At 40.3% G+C, this 19900-nt stretch overlaps 1 protein-coding gene across 2 annotated transcripts; it reads right to left on the bottom strand.

The window, feature by feature from the left end:
* Window positions 1-1103: 1103 nt before the first annotated feature.
* Window positions 1104-18685, bottom strand: prrc1 (proline-rich coiled-coil 1). Of its 2 annotated transcripts, none has more exons than XM_071543824.1 (9): window positions 18655-18685; window positions 16280-16397; window positions 12623-13015; window positions 11536-11681; window positions 9885-9987; window positions 5610-5773; window positions 3787-3890; window positions 2863-2965; window positions 1104-1460 (listed from the first exon to the last, which is right to left on the bottom strand). In XM_071543824.1, the coding sequence occupies exons 2-9, from the start codon at window positions 16374-16376 to the stop codon at window positions 1251-1253; spliced, it is 1320 nt and encodes a 439-aa protein (XP_071399925.1). In that variant the 5' UTR covers window positions 16377-16397; window positions 18655-18685; the 3' UTR covers window positions 1104-1250. The 2 variants fall into 2 exon arrangements, with proteins under 2 accessions (XP_071399925.1, XP_071399926.1); XM_071543825.1 differs by having other exon boundaries at window positions 16280-16392; window positions 18655-18683.
* Between the last annotated feature and the right edge of the window lie 1215 nt (window positions 18686-19900).

Raw genomic sequence — 19900 nt, 5'->3', positions numbered from 1 at the left:
ATAATTTTTTGTTGTTTTTGTTAATAAACGGTAATAAACATGAGTGGCGGTGTCATAACCGCTATTGTGGTGTATGTGCATGTTAAATACGGGTCAATACTGTCAATACCTCTGTTACATGTGAGAACAGAGATTAAACTATCTGTGTGTAAAGATGCATTCTCATTAACAGATAAGAGCCACATAGGGAAATATAAAAAAAAACCAAGAAACCTTTTCGGCACCGATACAAACCAGCATGAAAAAAAGTTCTTTATTTTACTGGTGTAAAAAGGCACATGTAGGAGACACAAGGTACACAGAGGCTATTTTCTCTCCACCAAAGATGATTGAGATGACTGAACAGTTGAAGTGAGTACTCCTAGTTTTTCTCTGAAACTATGTAAGCGTCTATCCTTGAAGAGCCGTGTTTACTCTACAATCTATGGGGGGGGGGGTGTTTTTGGCAGAGTGTCCGATTGCCTTCCAAACAAAATCCCACATCACAGAGTTGTGTGTCGTCTTTTTCTGCACCCCCCCCCCCCTTTGCTATTGCTCATGGGTAGAAGCTTTTTCTTTGCGAGGAGTGCGTACATAAAGCACAATGGTTATAGTGGCCAAATATTAGACAAGTTGGAATGAATACAAAAGCGATACTTTTGATTTTCTTTTTTTTCTCAAAACAATACGTTACACCTAAAAACACGACAATTACCTGATCAAAAAAGTGAAGTCACGCTTTCTGTTTCAAAATGTTTCGTCCGTGTAATAGTTTCTCGGCAATAACCGTTAGCATTTAACAAACTAGTAACGTTACCTATATGTACATTTCTGACACACATTGAAACAATATGCTTTCAAGGTCAGGATATTAACATACACAGTGTCTAAGAATCTTTTTCGAAGAGGATAAAGAAATGGTTAATGCTTTAGTCTTCATTTAAGCCTTAGCCGGCGAGAAAATGTTCGGAAATCAATTTTGGTTTCTGATGCCGTTTCAGTAATCCCCTACTGACATGTTGGAACGTCAGCTGACATCTCTCTGTACAACAAACATTAATACATTACAAGAAATGTGCATTTGGCTTTGTCCTCGCGAGGACAGATGGAGGACGGCTGGGGGGGGGGGGGGGGGGGGGGGGCTGAGGAAGAACCTCGCCGGGCAAAAAACTGGCCGCCGCTCCCCGTCCCCCTTCCCCGACTCGTGTTCACCTCCTCCCCGGTGCGTGTGCGCGGTTAGAAGCCGGCGTGTCCCCGGGCCCCGGGGCTTTTCACACTGTCCTGGGTGGCAGCTGCTGTTTATAGAGGCCGGCGAGAGCCTTGGCGGCGCTCTGGATCATCTGGCGCTGCGTCATGCCGGTGACGGCCCGGTGCCAGTCTGTCGGGTTGATGTTGGGCAGGCTGCGCTCCAGGACCTCGCCGACGGTGACCAGCAGGCCTGACCAGCGCAGGCTGTAGTCGGGGGGGGTCAGGGACTGAGCCTGAAAAAGTCGAAAAAAAAAAAAAAAAAGTTTTAGGACCACTATTGTGACATGAGCAGTGGTGGAAGAAGTACTCTGATCCTTTACTTAAGTAAAAGTACCAATACAGCAATGTAAAAATACTCCATTACAAGTAAAAGTCCTGCATGAAACATCCTACTTAAGTAAAAGTACATAAGTATTAGCAGCAAAATGTAGTTAAAGTATTCAAGTAAAAGTAGTGGTTTGGTCCCTCTGACTGATATTTTATTATATATGATATCATTAGATTATTAATACTGAAGCATCAGTGTGGAAGCAGCATGTTACTGTTGTAGCTGCTGGAGGTGGAGCTAGTTTGAACTACTTTATATACAGTTAGCTAGTTTAGTCCAGTGGTTCCCAACCTAGGGGTCAGGCCCCTCCAAAGGGTCACCAGATAAATCTGAGGGGTCGTGAGATGATTAATGGTAGAGGAAAGAAGAAAAAACAAAGTTCTGATACACAAATCCGTTTTCAGTTTTTGGACTTTTTCTCTAATCTTTGATTTTTGCTGAAATATTGGCTCATTTGAACATTTATTGAAATGAAACCATGTGAGGTTTAGAGGGAAAAATCACTATTTGGTGGAGCTGTTAACAACTCCTAGACATCTGAAATGTGACCCGACTACACACTGCTTTTTGTAAGACGTCAAAAGCCAAAAAGGTTGGAAACCACTGGTTTCATCTTTAACAATGTGTTGTATTTTAAAAGCCTGACAAATAAGACAAACAAACAAATAAGCTTGGGCCGATACTCGCTATTATTAATATCGCAATATTTTGTGAATATTGCCATATTTCCCATGATATCGACTATATAGCCTGGACATTTCATGTAATTTGGAAGAAATAAAATACCCCCCAAAAAAACCTGGGGGAAAAAAAGAAAAAAAATATATACACTACTAGTGAAATGTGTCGACACACCTCACTGAATGTTCTGTTTTTCATGATCTTAAAGCCATTTTGATCTAAAGGCTTCTGCTTAAATGCTTGAAATGTGTTTCTTAGACAAATATAAATAGTAAAGTTGATCCTATGTGTGAATTTCTTTCCAAAGCCTTTGCCTTTCCATCAAGGCAAAGGGCGGCTACTTTAAAGAATCTAAAAATATAAGATAGTTTGGATTTGTTAAACACTTTTTTGGTCGCTGCATAATTCCATTTGTGTTATTTCATAGTTTTGATTTCTTTACTATTATTCTAAAATGTGGGAAATGGTAAAAATAAAGAAAAATGTGGTGTGTCCAAACTTTTGACTGGTAGTGTATATAACGCGATAATATTGTAAATCACGATATTTTGGTGGGACAGTATCGCAATATTACATTTTGGATATCTTACAAATGTGTTATTTTAGGATGTACTGCTGATCTTTACCTGTTGAACATGCTCCAGAGCCAGCGGAGTCGTCTGGGTGAACATCTCGAGGTGGACGCCCAGACCGGGGTCCTCCAGGATCAAACAGCCGATGTCAAACCACCTGGTCGGACGAGACAGAGGCGCATTTTTAACTCGTATTCTAAGACTTCTATGCTTCTGCATTTGGTTATGCAGGATGAACGTATGACTTGAATAAAAATCGGACAGCAGCCAGTTAGTGTGGTCCGCTTCGGTCAACAGTTTCAGGTTCTGTCAGTCTGGAAAAACCTGCAATGAAACCTGCCTCACTCCGCCTTAAGGAGCTGCTAACCCACCTTAAAAATTCCATTAGTCTGGGTTTCAGTGGAGGAGTTTTAGTGTCCCATGATGGTCTAAATGCTGTTTCAGAGGCTTTTCCACCCTGACAAGAACACAATCCTGGGAGAAACACTCAATACTTACTACTGAATATCAACACTATACATCAGCTACAAAGATGTCGCTATTGGCCTTCAAAAAAAATCATATCAGTCGAACCCTAGCTCCTATTCAGAGTGACTTACAGTTAGTGAACGGGTAGCGTTTCAGTGTTTTTGCCCTAGGAAAAGCAGACTGCCTTTACGTAATATAAGACAGATATAACACTGATATAAACAACAGTTCTCTTTGTCCATGAAGACACTTTGCACAGCCATCACTCCAGGGAAGAATCCACACTGTCCCATCAGATGTACAAGGAGTAAGGGGACAAAAACCTTAAAGTTTCCAAACCAGTCGACATTGGTTTGGAAAAAGCAGGCCAGGGAGAAGAGGTTCTGAGCATGCCATAAAGGAAGTAGTAGACTGATGCTGAAAGTTCGGAATCTATTAAAAAGGGGCGAATTTGGTTCCCAGGGTTTTTATCTGGGCATGTCGATGTGAGTCGGCGCTTTTTCTGCTTACTTGTCCGGAAAAAGCTCGGCGATGAAGTTTTCCACAGAGACCACCGGCTGCTTCTCGTGGATCAAGCCGGCCCGTCGCAGGCTGTCGATGCGCTCCTGAGCTCCCTGTAGACGCACACACACACACACACACACACACACATATGACACAAAGGTTTGAGCACTATTGTTCACTATTCTAATAACTTGGCAGATCACAGGTCCTTTTTTTCCTCAAGCATAAAGCTGGCAGTTTTAGTATTCCTCCATAACTTGGTGTCTGGCAGATTTATGGGACTATACTGAGACTATGTATGTATATGTTTATTTTTGATGTACAATATCTACTCTTGATAGAAGAGTGGAATCACAGAAAAACACACTCAATCCTGTTTTTCCATGGATATGAATATGAATCGATATCCTGATTTGGTTGATTCCTGATAATTACAGTCTCCGTAATTTTTCTGTATGATTGATTTCCACTTCCACTCTTTCCAGCACTCACCGCAGTCGACTAATGATCTGTCAAACACCATAAATTATACCTCAACAAAAGACATTTCATTTTACTCAGGTATGGATAGGTCTAATTATATCAAATAATTATCAAATAATTGTCATCCGAATACTGACAATATCCTAAGGCTATCCAAATAAGTGGAATAAGGAAGCAGATCACAGTCTACACAATGATGACTAATGATGTCAGCAATGTTTCTTTCTTGAAGCTTTCATTAGGCAACAGCATAATCCTCTAGCTAAATCCAACAGAAATGCATCACATTTTAGCTTACTATATTAAAATGAAACAAGCCAAGCAGGCCAATAGATAGATCTACTGTATATCATAATCAACTAGCCTGGCCCTATAGACTAAAATGTGATGTTGGATTAGAGGTGTTTAAAAAAACAAAAAAAAACACTTGTTAGTTTAAGATGACTAGCCACAAATTACAATGAATAAACTTCTGCACTTGCGAATAAGCAAATATGTCTGAATTGTTGACTTTTTAATAGAAGTAGTCAAAAAATAGGATCTGATAAATCTTGTGTATAAATCTCGTGTGCATTCGATATTGCGGGAAAATATTGCGATATTTTGTGAAATACAAAATATCGCGATATTTCGTGAATATCGCGATATGCGATAATATCAAATATCGGCCCAAGCCTAATTCCCGCCCTCTCTCAACATGCATTTTTTACTGCATTCTGCTAGGGCTGGATGATAATTCAATATTATCGTTTATCGTCTTTCAGTGGGATTATATTGTGATGATATGGTGATTTTGGGATATCGAGACGCACAATTCTGCTGTCTGAACTGATGAGAACAAGCAAATTTTATTTAGAAACTCAGACAAAATGAAGTATGGTAGGAATATTATGTGAAAATTTCAGTTTAGTTTCCATTCGGTTCAATATGATAACCATTAATTTGATTATTTAACGTGATTTCGCTTATGTGAGCCATATCGTCATATACAGTACTGTGCAAAAGTCTTAGGCATATGTCAAAGAAATCCATAAAGCGAAGATGCTTTCAAAACTAATGAAATGAAAAGTTTCTGAATATCAAAAATTTACAATAAAACAGCAGTCTACTGACACACTAATGCAGAAAACAAATAAACATCTAAGACTTCTAAGAAATTTATATAAAAAATCTAAGACTAATGCCTAAGACTTTTGCACAGTACTGTATATCGATATCGAAAAAAATCCTTATGATTATCGTGATAATTGCCCAGCCCTACATTCTGCCCAGTAAAACTAAAATACAATAAAATCTGTGTTTAATACAGAAAAAAAGAAAGAAAATAAAGTTTGAGAAGAGCTGACCTTGACGCCGGCTGCGTAGCCCACGGGTTGCGGGGCGATGTTGGACTGACCGGGCTCTCCGGTGACCATGGCCATGCCGAACACCTCCTGGAAGGCGTCTCGGACCGCCTCCACCTTCATCTCCCTGTCCGACGTCACGACGATATCCACGTCCCCGCCGGACTCTGGAGAACAGGGGCGTGCAAAGTGGATTAAGGAAGAGCAATGCAAAAATCCCTCTTAAAGCCACGATACCGATCCACTGAGAGATAGAGAGAGAGAGCTTTCCCTCTGCATCCATCCATGTCAATGTAGAAGAGAGACAGTCCCTCCTATTATGGGGACATTTGGGTTTTGACGCCAGACAATGGAGAATCAGCCAATTCGCATGACACATTTGAGGTGAATGTGATCAGATAAGGAATCTCATAAGATGAATCACAAAGAGATTGCATCGCTCAACTGTTTCCACTGTTTGCTGGACTTGGACTATCTAGCATCAGCACTGCAGCTGGCTCCCAAGGTTAAACCACCGATCAATAACGCTCAGCCCTGGGGGGGGGGGGGTTCTATCCATCTATCTGACTTCATGTTTCATCTTCATAGTGGTTCAAAAACAAACTATTACATTCACCCTAAGACAGGAAGGAGACAATGCAGTGGCTTCACAGAGGTAAGATAGTTTGTTTCGTGGGTCTAATTTACACTTACACTTCTCCAAGTAATAGCCAGTGCAACTGATGTTACAATTTAATGTAGATTTAATTAAAATAAAACAATGAAGAATAATGATGAAGTGACTTGAACATTAAAAAAAAAAGCTAACAAGCAACTGCTGTAGCACTATAAATTCACCATAACTAAATCAGAATAATGTTCAAATATATTGTAAGGAGTAAATATACAACAGTTTATTAAAACAAAGAATATCAGACTCTATTGATTAGAAGATATACCCATATCTAAGTGAAATGAATACAAATTTACACCTCTAGAAATTAGGCTTGGCCGATATCAAACATGTAATATCGCGATACTGTCCCGCCAAAATATTGCGATATATGATATTATCGTGATTAGGGTCGGGCAATATATCGATATTATATCGATATTGTGATATGAGACTAGCTATCGTCTTAGATTTTGGATATCGTAATATCGTGATATGGCATAAGTGTTGTCTTTTCCTGGTTTTAAAGGCTGCATTACAGTAAAGTGATGTCATTTTCTGAACTTACCAGACTGTTCTAGCTGTTCTATTATTTGCCTTTACCCACTTAGTCATTATATCCACATTACTGATGATTATTTATCAAAAATCTCATTGTGTAAATATTTTGTGAAAGGACCAATAGTCATCCCTACAATATTGTCACAATATCGATATCGAGGTATTTGGTTAAAAATATTGTGATATTTGATATCGCCCAGCCCTACTTACAACTGAACATTTAGTCCACTTTGTAGAAAATACCGAGATATATATCGTGCATCGCCTAAAAATACCGAGATATGATTTTTGGTCCATATCGCCCAGCCCTAATCGTAATATTCGATATCGTGGGAAATATCACGATATTCACTAAATATTGTGATATTCGATATTAGCGAATTTCGGCCCAAGCCTACTAGGAATGGTAAGACCGGTAAACTTTGCAGCATAACCCTGTATTTGAAGGGTACAGTTATGATCCATCGCAAAGAAAGTTGGACTTCTTTAAACTTAAAGCATTAATTACAACTTCAGAGAAGACTGTGCTTTGCCAACATCACTGAAAATGAGAACATAACCCAGGAAACAATCCCATCCTCTATTAAGGTCGAGTTTTCAGCAGTTAATCACAAGATACATGACAAGAAAAAAAAACATCCAGCCCCTCGCTAAAGCAAAAAGGGTTCTGTATCAGATCTGACAGCCGAGGCATTGCTTGGATTTGTCAGTAAGAATCCTACATCACAAGAGTAGTAAACTAACCCAAGAACTGTCTGAAATCAAGGCCTTTTTCACAAAGAGGATGGAAGATCACAAGGAGGATACGATGTGAGAGCTTGCTGCTGTCAAGAGACAGCTTAGGCTTAGAGAGATGAGAACACGAGGGTTGAAAAAAACATTTATTCAATCTTAGTACAACTCAAACCACTTCTTCTTAGCCTCTCCCTCTTTCCACATTCACCTCAGAGCCTCACTTCTCCAAACTTTGCCCTAGCATTGACAATGTCCATCACTGTTCCTCTTCCCACCTTTGAGGAGTCCGGTTTTCTCAGTCCTATTTCAGGCACCAGCTCAAATTCTCATGTTATCAGTGGGGTTGATTTTGCAGAGATTGAAACATTTTTTTTTTTTTGCGTGATTCCAATGTCCGATGTGTAAAGTCTTCAGGTGTTTACGCTAGTGTGCAAATTCATAAAAATACAGTGCCTGAACAACAACAAGCCTGAAAAATGTCTCATCAAGCAGAAATTATTCAATATGTTTTAGGCTCGGGTTGATATTCGCTAGTATCCAATATTGCGATATTTCATGAATATTGCGATATTTCCCGTGATATCAAATCATTTTGGATATCGCCCAAGCCTAGTAAGTTTGCATAAAAGGCAGTGGCTACATAAAGAAAAAAAAAATTCCAGGCAAATGTTTTGACGTTGAACAGATGTAGAGTCTTTACTGAGCCCTATCTCTAAGTTGACTGCTTCCCCGACCTTGTGATCCTGGCGATGAGGCCTAGCTACAGAGTAAGCTCTTAATGAACCTGCCAATGCATCCATCAACACTGACGGACCTGGTCCTGACTACTGGACAAAAGAACTGCAGAGCGGCAACTGGATCATTGTTCGAACAGAAAAAGCTGGGATGGTACACATGTAAAAAAAAAACTGTGAAATCCTGAGAAATACGGATCGAACACGACACAGTTTCTCATTTCAGTGACAGTCGCTGACAGGTCAAATAAGAAGCTTTGCTGTGTAGACAATCGAGACGATTCAATCGAGAACAAGAACATCTCGGTCCCAGATAAAAGCTACAGACGTGATTCAAAGTGTTTCCCATGAAGAACAGACAGCAGTCTCCTTCTCTTTTCCTCTTTCTCTATGCTTGCTTGCAAATTTGACAAATTATCAAGACTTGGGAGACCAAGCTCCTCCGTCTTACAGAGAGGGACGTTCATTAGAGTTGTCACGGTGGTGCCATTTTGACACCGGTGTTGTTTCCCTCCCCAACACCGGCCATACTGGTTATACCGCCTATCGCCACTAGAGGGTCTAAGCGCTATCAAATTCAGCGTCACTACAATGAAAGTGAAACTTAAAATTCCTCTCCAAACTCACGTTAACGGCATTTGTAAACGGTAACACTTTTTAATCAGAGATTTATAACACTGCTGAACACTCAGAGAGTTAATGTGAGTGCAGTGCAGATTTTGGCATATCGCCCTTCTTTAGGCTCCCGTTGGATTGTACTGGACACATTACTGTCACTAGGTAAGGACAAATAATTAATCCTGTTCATCCTAATCTGTCATATTAGTGATCAGATTTAGTGATCAGTATGTTGTTAGTATGTCCATTTATCATTTTGTAGCCTAACTTGAACATGGAAGCTCTGAATATGTGCTTTTATTTTACAAAATACAAAATAACGGTATTCCCGGTGTGGGGCTAATGCCACCGGTGTGGACTCCAAGACCGTATGCCACCGGTAACACCGCCCACCGCAACAACCCTAACGTTCATGACAACTAATATTGGGTGCGCATGGTACAAGCCTATTATTATTGAATAGCTTTCTGATCTATCAAGTTATGATATGGACTTGAACATGGACTTGTGTTATTATCTCAAGTCCAAGCCACTCTTGCAGTAGCTTATGATTTTCACGTTTACATTGCAGCTAGTAGCAGATTGCAGATAGTTGAAATTGCTATGAAACCTGTCCTTTTGATACAGAGAAATGTCCGAAAATCAAGCACCATTAGTATTAAGGATATGATACATATTGCGATACATTGCAATACTCTACATAATTTACAGCATATTTACCTCGAAGGAGGTTATGTTTTCGGTGCAGTTTCTGTTTGTTTGTTTGTTTGTCTGTCAGCAGGATTACGCAAAAACTACTGGCCCGATTTTCATGAAACTTGGTGGAAGGGTGTAGCATGGGCCAAGGAAGAACCCATTACATTTTGGAGCGGATCCGGATCCAACTCACGAACAAGCAATAATAGCACGAACCTTGGCGGAGGTCTGCGCTCTCCGAGTGCCCTTCTAGTTTTAATTTAAACCCAAATTTTGACTTACTGATGTACGGAGCCATGCCAGGATCCAGAGTGGTGATCATGGACTCAACAGAGTGCTTGGTTTTGTCCAGGACCGTCTTCACCATGGGGTTACCTGCTACACCCTGGAAACACACAGGCAACACACAAATTACAGGATGATCTTTTATGAGGAAGTAAAGTTAAAAAAAAATGTAGATGCATTGCAGATGTTTGTATAAGTTTGACTTAAATGGCAACTTGCATAATTCATCATAAATCAAAATAAAGCTCCGTTTCCTATCCAGTGCTACAATATTTCTAAACATTACCAAAATAAATAAACCTTTAAGAGTCTCATAATATATGTAAGTTCACGTTCAACTTTAACTAACTTTGTCAACAAAGCGCTTTACAGAGCGACAGGACATAAATACAGACAGAATACACTTCAAATTTAAAGATGTGAGGCTGGAACTGTGTGTGTGTGTGTGTGTGTGTGTGTGCGAGCAAGCACTGAGGCACTAAAGCAGGGAGCCAATGACACCTGGATAATTTAGTAATTCTAGCAAACGAGTTTTGAATAAGCCGGATATATGTGTGTGCAGAGGGGTGATGAAACCTCTTAAAATAATGAATAAAAATACTGAATAACTCAAGCTCTGTAAGTACCTACACAGTATTTTGTACCAACAACAGTATTCCTTAGTTTAACACACAACTAAAACACTAGAGTGAAGCCATTCTAAAATGTTTCCCTACTGTTTTGTGGGTGAGGTTACAGACTTATAAAGGAAGTACAATGTGAGGAAGTGACTAATTTGTCTGTTTACGCTCATAAAATATCCATGATTCAACTCTCATGAGCCTCAGCCTAACATGATGATGAGTTAACATGGATACGGTCAACATGGATAGTAATAAATGTTGTTGAGAGATGTAACAAAGAATCCACAAGAGGGCACAAGAAACATATTTAAACATATCTGAGTTTCCCAAAGTGCGCCACAGTTTAATACATTAATGGGAAACCCTGCTGTAGCATTTTAATGTGTATGTTTGATAACATAGCATCAATTGAAATAGACTAAATGATCAGAAACCCTGAAGTGAACAAACCCACAAATACTCAAATAATTTGCACACAAAATGAAAAGCCATACAATCAGAATAAGAATATTATTCTGATTACAAATTAACTTGCATCTTGGCACGGACGTGCTAAATGTGTTTGATAAGGAAAGTGAAGACAAATACTACAGCAGTGATTCTCAACCTTTTTCATATCGAGGACCCCGTAATTTAGTCCACATCGGGGCCACGGACCCCCATTTGATGAGATTTTGTCTCTTGGACCCAAATCTGTGAATATTTTTAATGTTAGATATGATTTTGTCCAGAATCCCATGACTGTCTGTATTGTAGGTAGTGAGATAACTACGATCAAAACAGTCATTCTTCTACATTCTCTAATTGTGTTCACTTCTTGTAAATGAAATAATGCTTAAGTTTAACAATGCATCAGTTTGACTGGGGACCCCCTGGAACCCCCTCAAGGACCCCTGGTGGTCCACGGACCCCACGTTGAGAACCTCTGTACTGCAGCAATGCTGAAAAATGGCCAGATATAGGTCCTCATTCAACACACAGTTCTTAAACAACTAACTAAAAGTGTCAGGTGTCAGTTCTCCTACCTTGAAGAAGCCCCAGATGCCTCCGCCCGCGTTGTTATCTCCAGACACTCTGGGATCGTCTTGCTCCTCGGGGAAAGTAATTGGCGATCCGGCGTCTAAGCCTCCTGACATCGCTGGCTGTTGGACCATGGGATTGGAAACCACACCTGGAGGACAGAATAGAATAATCAATAAAAAAAAAAATAGCACTTAGAAAGCCTTGTGACAAGAAGGGAACTAGCTTCACAGGCGTCGCTTCATTAGTAGTATCAGTGGAACAACAGCAGACATGCGCTTATAAAACGCAAAACATTTAGTAAGCCTCCGTTAGTGTGATAAAGCCTGAATTGTTAGAGCCAGATTAGTGAGAGAGAGAGGGAGAGGGAGAGAGAGAGAGAGAGAGAGAGAGTGTGTGCACTGCGACTCAGGAGAAATAGAAAGAACTTTCAAAATCTCAGTATCAACAAAAAAATGTGTCTCCTGCTTGGAGGAAATGTTGAAAGAGTAGAACTCTGCGCTCCAGTATGTGATGTCATGATGATGTCATGGTGATGTCATGCCATCATCTAAGAAACACATCAACTCTGTAAACTCTTCTTTAACTTTTTTTTTGTAATCGTCACTGTTATTGTTGTTACTGTCCAGAAATATTCTATGTGATGAATCTATATATTTAATATGCAATTTCATTTTATTTGACTTTATTTCTATCTCATTGTTTGAATCTATGCTTTGGCAACATGTGCACATGTACGTCATGCCAGTAAAGCTCCTTGAATTGAACTGAGAGAGAGAGAGAGAGAGAGAGAGAGAGAGAGAGAGAGAGAGAGAGAGAGAGAGAGAGAGAGAGAGAGAGAGAGACAGCATAGACGACAAGTTGCTTGAATTGGTGGGCTAAGTAAAATTTTCTCTTTTAACACGATTATAATAGCTTTCCTAATATAAAATTCCATGACATTTCTATCTGACTTTCCATAACGCCCATAAAGACCCATCTGTAATGTAAAATTCCCTGATATTCCCTGACTTCCCCAGAGAACTGACCAAATCCCCTGACTTTCCCTGCCTGGAATACCTGCCTTTCAAAGACAAGAGAGGGCCCTCTCACCTGGCATGGGGGCCGGGCTGGAGAAACTGGGCATCAGCGGCGTCTGCGGCGTCCGGCCCGCGTGGCCCCGCGTGATGTCGTACCCGGCGCTCATGGAGAAGCTGGATTTGGGCGGGCCCGCCGGAGGGGCCGACATGACGGGGCCCGGGGGCGGGGCTCCGACGGGGGAGGCCGCGGAGGGGGACGGGGCGGCGAAGGCGGGGACGGCGCTCGCGAAGGGGGCGGCGGCCGTGGCGGGGGGAGGGGGGGCGAAGTGCGAGGCGCGGGAGGGCACCGGGGCCAGGGGGCTGCTGAAGGCGGGCGAGGAGTGGAGGGGGGGCGGGGCGGCGGAGGCGGAGGGGGAGCCGAAGGGGACGGACGTGGTGCTGGGCAGGGACAGCGGGCTGGACAGACCTGGAAGAAACAGAAGAGAATGGGCGATATGGTTGAAATCAATATCATGATAATCATCATCAAGGATTTTTCTCGATATCAATATATATCACGATATGGTTCATGTATGCAAAATCATGTTAAATAATCAAATTAATGTTCATCTCATTGAACCGAATGGTGACGTTAGGTGTGATGTCAAACAAAACTGAAATATTCAAATAATATTCCTACCATACCTCATTTTATGAGAGTTAAGTCAAATTTGCTTGTCATCATCAATTCAGACAGCAGAAATGTGTGTCACGATATCAAAATATCTTCATATCTTCACGATATGATTCCAGTGAAAGATGATAAATGATAATATTATATAATATTATATATTGAATTATCGCCCAGCCCTATGTCTTGGTGCTGTTTTTGAAACCCGACTTGCACGTTAATGTGCTTTTTGGTCAAAAGTAAAAACAAACATAGGGATGATGCTCATTTCTTTCAAAAACATCTTTAGGGGCTGTTGGCAGTAGGCTTGGGACGATATTCGATATTATTGAATATCATGATATTTCGTAAATATGCGATATTTCCCGCAATATCGAATAACCTCCCCCCACCCATGAATCGTTCCATCAATTTCCACAACTTATATCTGTCTTATTACGCGGCTTTGTTGATATTCGATTCCGATTGTCAATTACGGCATCTACGGTCTGTTATTCTGAATAGCAGACCGCTGCTAATTCTGATCATAGACTCTGGAGGACCACGTCCAATCATATCAATCCGCAGAAAGAAGTCCGGTAAATTTAAAGGAATAGTTCACCCAAAACTGAAGATTCTGTCATCATCTCCTCCCCCTCATGCCAGTTGAAACACAGGTGAAGTTTGTCCATATAACACACAGGGAGTTGCCAGCACAACTCCATAGCAGCCTTCTCCAAAACAACTGAAGTCAGTGGGGACCAGTTCTTCAGAGTTCCAAAAAGACCTACAGTATATTTACACCATCATTTAGTGCAAATCTTAACTACAGCTGATTGATTTGCAACAAATAATGGTGTCTAGGTCTTTCTATTCACAGTGTGATCGTTTGGCTGTTTTTGTTTTGGAACTCTAAAGAACAGGTCCCCATTGACTTCAGTTGTTTTGGAGAAGGCTGCTACCAAGTTGTGCTGGCAACCTCCCTGTATGTTATATGGACTAACAAATTTCACCTGTGTTTCATTTGGCATGAGGGGGAGTAGATGATGACAGAATTTTCATTTTTGGGTGAACTACTCCTTTAAGGACTGGATGTCTCTTCATTTTCTCCAGCTAGACCCTGACGAAACTGAGGTTCTTATTATTGGTCCTGATCACATTGCTCGTAAGATTCAGTCCCATTTCCTCCAACTGAGAAACATTAGAACAAAAAAATTAGAACACTTTTGTCAAGGATTTGGAGTGCATCATTCATGCTTTTATTTTTTCAAGACTGGGCTACTGTAATAGCCTGTTCACTTGTCTCTGCGACAACTAGTGCAGAATGCCTGTTTTTATGTTGTTGTCTTTTTATTAATCTACTGTATACTTCTATGTATGTTCGTATGCATACTTTTATGTATTCTTATTGTTTCTTCTTTGTCTCTGTGAAGCACTTTGTAAGAGTGTGTTTAAAAAAAGTGCTACATAAATAAAGTTTTACATACTTACTTAAATTTCGAATGTGTTTCGAAATTTGTTTGTTTTATTAGAGTCTAAATGATAAATCTCCATCAAAGTGAAGTGGTTAAACTTTACGTTATCTGCTTCCATACATCCAATAACAGTCAGGCAAACTATTTTAGTTCACATTATCTGTTTTGGTCTAGTTGATAGTAAACCAAATTCATTTAGATTAGTCCAATTTTTTTATTGAAACTGTTTACTTAGATAAAATCATCATAATCTTTTTCCTAATACCTAAGAGTGTCAAATCCTAAGCCTGTATCTTTCAAACATCAAGCGTTCTCTTCTAAAAGCTTGTCCAATTATAATAGTGCCTCGATCTATGTGTATATATATATATATATATATATATAGATATAATGCATGCTGACAGCGGCTGGGTAATAAGAGCGTCCCTCTATCTGAACATTATTCTTCACATCAACAAAAACTGTGGACTCAAAGTGGCTCTACAACAACATAAAAGCTAGAATTATGTGTGTATCGGACCTGAACCGCAACATTTTCCATACTTTTCCAGACATTTTTTCAATTTCCCAAACTATTCAAGACCTGGAAATGATCAAATTAATTTTTAATACTTTTCTAGACTGAATATTGTGCTTTTTGGTTTCAAGATCGTTCATACAGAGACGAAGAAATGGAGTTATCTTAATCTCTGAAGGTAAGAGAGGATGATATCAATTTTGGGGGTGTAGGGGAAAAGTATAAAGAGTAGTGTGGGGACTTACTGCGCCCAGGGAGTAATGAGTGAAGTGATAACATTTTGTAATGAGTAATGTATTATGAATACCGTATTTCCTCTAATAGTGGCCGGTCGTCAATTAAAAGCGGGGACTCCGATAATGTCCGGGGCCGTGGTCGACACGAACAAATAAAGGCCGGCCCCAAATACAGACCGGGGAAAAAAAACAAAGGAAAAAACAACGGTGGATACCGGTAAACTCCTGGTGCCTGTTATATAATGTATTGTATTGTAGTAACGTACAAGTGCCACAAGATGGCAGTATGCCACAAGACGGCTCGGCCGGCGGAAGTCTCTGGAGAGTGCCGTCGTCGATTACCGTAATTATCGGTAATGCATCGCAGTAAGTAATGTTTCTGCAGATCAGAAAACAAGGAGGCTTTGTACTAAAATATGAGCAAATATACTTATCAAACAGAGGGAATTAGAAATAAAGGCCTGTCTCTAATATAAGCCTGCTTCCAATAAAGGCCTGGTACCCTCTGCACCTGAGGTAAATAAAGGCCCGGGCCAATATTAGAGGAAATACGGTAATGTTTGCTTTTTTGAGTGACTAGACTAGTCTTGTTTATATATATAGCCCTTTATCACAAGCATGTCTCAAAGGGCTTTACATAGCATCGTACACATGTCATATACATACTACATCACATATACTACATATATCATACACATCATATCCTCTACTATGTCACATAGGACTTCATAAACATCATTAACTACATCATACCATCCTATACAACACTTGTGCCTATGGGCAATTTAGGGGCTTCAATCAACAACAACAAGTCCAACCCTGCCTGAGTGTGATGTGACTCGTCACCTCTTACCTATAGTCAGTGGCGGGCCGCTGACTGTGGCAGCCACACTGGGAGGAGGTGTGGGGCTGGCAGGCGGTGTAGTCTCAATTCCACTCTCTTCCATCATCTTCTCAGCCTTTTACCTGCACTTGAGCAGAGAATGGACACTAATTTACCACTCTGCTATACTGGGCCTACAACCCCAAAAGCACATTAGTTGAGTCTCTTGAAATTTTCTAATTGGACAACTGACTGGAATTTGTTGTTACACTGCATCCCACAGGGAAAGACGGTAGATACGAGCTACCAACTTTTTTTTTAAAGATTATTTTGGGGGGGGATTTTTGTGTTTTATTCAACAGTTCAAAAGTAGAGAGAGACAGGAAAGATTGGGAGAAAGAGGGGGATGGCATGCGACAAAGGTCCTGGGCCGGATTTGGCGGTACGTGCCTCACAAGCTTCCCACCTGAAAATACCATTCATGTCAGCCTTCAGCTGGTAGACACTACTAGAAAACACCATATGCCATTGTCAGTACCACTGATTCATCTTTCAGATGATAAATACTATTTTAGAGCTTAGGATTTGAACCCTCATTTTCCCAACTTTCTGAATTCTGACGTCACCAACAAGGAAATACCAGTAAGTGGGAATGATATAGGCCTATTCACTTCAAATAAAACAAACACAATGAACTGCTGAAAATGATTTGCTGGATTTTTGGTTTGTGGTTAATATTGCAATGTTTGGTTTGCCGTGAACTCAAACATGAACTCAAATAGGCTATACCACTCACAAAGTGCATGTGTGTGTTAAATGTGAAACAGCTGATCGAGACCAACTAAAGCCTACAGAAAACTACAATCATGGCGTCGTGACAGCTTCAAACAAGTTTGAATTAGAGTTGCAATGATTAATCGATTGTCAACTATTTAATTAATCGCCGACTATTTTGATAATCGATTAATCGGTTTGAGTAATTTTTTAAGAAAAATAAGTCAAAATTCTCTGATTCCAGCTTCTTAAATGTGAATATTTTCTGGTTTCTTTCCTCCTCTATGACAGTAAACTGAATATCTTTGGGTTGTGGACAAAACAAGACATTTGAGGACGTCATCTTGGGCTTTGGGAAACACTGATCCACATTTTTCACCATTTTCTGACATTTTATAGACCAAACAACTAATCGATTAATCGTGAAAATAATCGACAGATTAATCAACAATGAAAATGATCGTTAGTTGCAGCCCTAGTTTAAATACACAAACACTTCCTCTCTAAGTCTTTACTTTGAGTATCATGCCTCCTTTCCTTCGTCAATACAACTCTTTCTCTTCGATAAGCAGTTGTGATGCATGAGTAGGCCTATTCAGGTCGCTATTGTTTATCTCATAATTTCTCACTTCAGTCTCTACAAATTGCCATAGCATGAAAGCATGCTGTTTCCACAAAACACATTTTATTCAAGGTTTGTAACTCGCAGACATACACTAGCAATGCTTACCCTCCTTGGATGCTAGTGCAGTAACAAGCTGCAGGTACATTTCCCCAGCACTGCTTGGTTGCAGTGAAAATATAGTGAAATTCTAGTGAAAATATGTTGCAACCCTCACTATCAAAGCTTAGTTTCTCATCCCATACCAGCTGTCCGCCACGTCGTAAGTTACAGTTTATCTAACTTTACCAATCTCCTGATGAGCCAGTTGCCCTGAAACGTGTCGTTCAGTCTTGTATCGAGACAACGCCACGCAACTCCATTCAAAACCGCGTCGTTTTAATGCTCCCTTGCTTATCGACAAGGGTACAGAGGTGGTAAAAACATTTCTTAAGACCTGTGACAAACTTAAGGATACACTCTTCAATTCGGCATTCTTCCAACACAGCAAGCAGCACTTATTTCAATAAAATGTCAACTTTTACAACTGGCTCAGCTGTTATTCCCATAATCTTCTCCCACCAAAATACACCGTGGTAGGCGGTAGCGATTAGCATGAACGAGTTCTAGAAATTGAGGTAAAAGTGCTGCTTGGTGGATTATCCATATGCCGAACGTCCTACCAATTCAGAAAATGTCTCCAGTCAATGTACTGTCTCCCGTAAAGGTGTGTACCTTTGCGGACAAGCAAGTCAACATTAAAATGTCCGTTTTTTTAATGGACTTCGACGTGACGGTCCGTCCGTACCAGCGGACGGCTCGACTCGGGGCTACTGTTGACGCTACAGTCTACGTTAACAGCGGTCAGTGATATCAACTCAGTAGCCTACAAAAAGTACTAGCAAAAGGATAACGGTTCATTTACAATAGGCGACATGCACATTTCTACCCAATTCGCCGGTAAAAGAACATCTGTGGATAGTTTGTTTCGCTGTTTGGACATTAAAGGAGAAACAACAGCACCACTCACCTGCTAGCGCGGCTAGCTCAGTAAACGACAGACACACTTTGATGACGTTGTGTGTTGCCACGTCTGCTCCGGTGACTTGTGCTGACTTCAAGTGCTGTCAGAAATGTTGGCATCGTGAGGCTGTGAACACATGATGTTTTTGAACGCGTCCCTGCCGTTTTTTCAATGAATGTCATTGGTTTCACTACGAAACCAAACCACTTAATTGTATCCCTGAAATGTCCTTCATTTCCCCGTAGGCCTATTTCACAATATCGCGACTGAATTTTATTTATTTTATTTTGTTTAACCTTTGGTAAGTCAATTGTGAACCAATTCTCATTTACAAGAAGCAAATAGTAAACATGTTGTCCCCCACCAGTGACGTAGTTCCACCCTTGGGTCAGTCAGTGATTGTTGAGTTTACATGAAATATGAGTGAAATTTCGTATGGGACAATGAAAGGACAGATTGACCATATATTTCTGTTGCCTACTCTCTTCAGAATTAGGCTTACAAGTTATATCTTGAAATGTAGTAACTGTAATTGTCCTGTTTTTACTCAATACAGTACAATATATAAGAACTACAATACGCAATAAATACAATCCGTACATTACACAATGTACACTACAATACAATTTATAATACAATATACAATATAACATACAACACCAGGAGCGTGAGTGTTATGAATAATATAAATGCTAAATGATAAGTGATATATGGTACTGCACAGTAGGTAAGTGGTAATATGATATAAGTAGTCAACACTGAGGCACAGTGGTAGTGCAGTGATGATGCAATAACAGTATAACAGTCCAACAACTGTACAATAACTAGTGTCTTGTAGTTAGAGGTTTGCCCAAAAATTCTCTATTGACTCTCACTTCAACACATCAACCCAGTCTGATGTCTCCAAGTGTGTAGCGTGTGTAGACTATTATGTTACCTATGATGACTTTAACTGTATTGCTTTACCACTGAGTCCCCATTCATTGTCCCCCACATTGTGTGATAACTTTAACTGTATGACCTGCTTTACCACTGAGTCCCCATTCATTGTCCCCCACATTGTATAATAACTTTAACTGTATGACCTGCTTTACCACTGAGTCCCCATTCATTGTCCCCCACATTGTGTGATAACTTTAACTGTATGACCTGCTTTACCACTGAGTCCCCATTCATTGTCCCCCACATTGTATAATAACTTTAACTGTATGACCTGCTTTACCACTGAGTCCCCATTCATTGTCAATGCTGC

The sequence above is a fragment of the Centroberyx affinis genome, unplaced genomic scaffold, assembly GCF_046629955.1.
Source record: "Centroberyx affinis isolate AG114_WGS23_722 - 3 ecotype Tasmania unplaced genomic scaffold, CSIRO-AGI_Caff_v1 ptg004380l_1, whole genome shotgun sequence".
NCBI classification, from domain to species: Eukaryota; Metazoa; Chordata; class Actinopteri; order Beryciformes; family Berycidae; genus Centroberyx; species Centroberyx affinis.
The sequence above is the reverse complement of the archived record's forward strand: the minus strand, read 5'-3'. Positions and strand labels throughout refer to the sequence as shown.

Coding starts and splice junctions, on each gene's coding strand:
- prrc1 (XM_071543824.1), bottom strand. CDS start 16,376: ATGATGGAAGAGAGTGGAATTGAGACTACACCGCCTGCCAGCCCCACA. Junction 11,682..12,622: donor CAGCCCGGCCCCCATGCCAG/GTGAGAGGGCCC, acceptor TCTGTCCTCCAG/GTGTGGTTTCCAATCCCATG. Junction 5,774..9,884: donor TGGCATGGCTCCGTACATCA/GTAAGTCAAAAT, acceptor CCTGTTCTCCAG/AGTCCGGCGGGGACGTGGAT.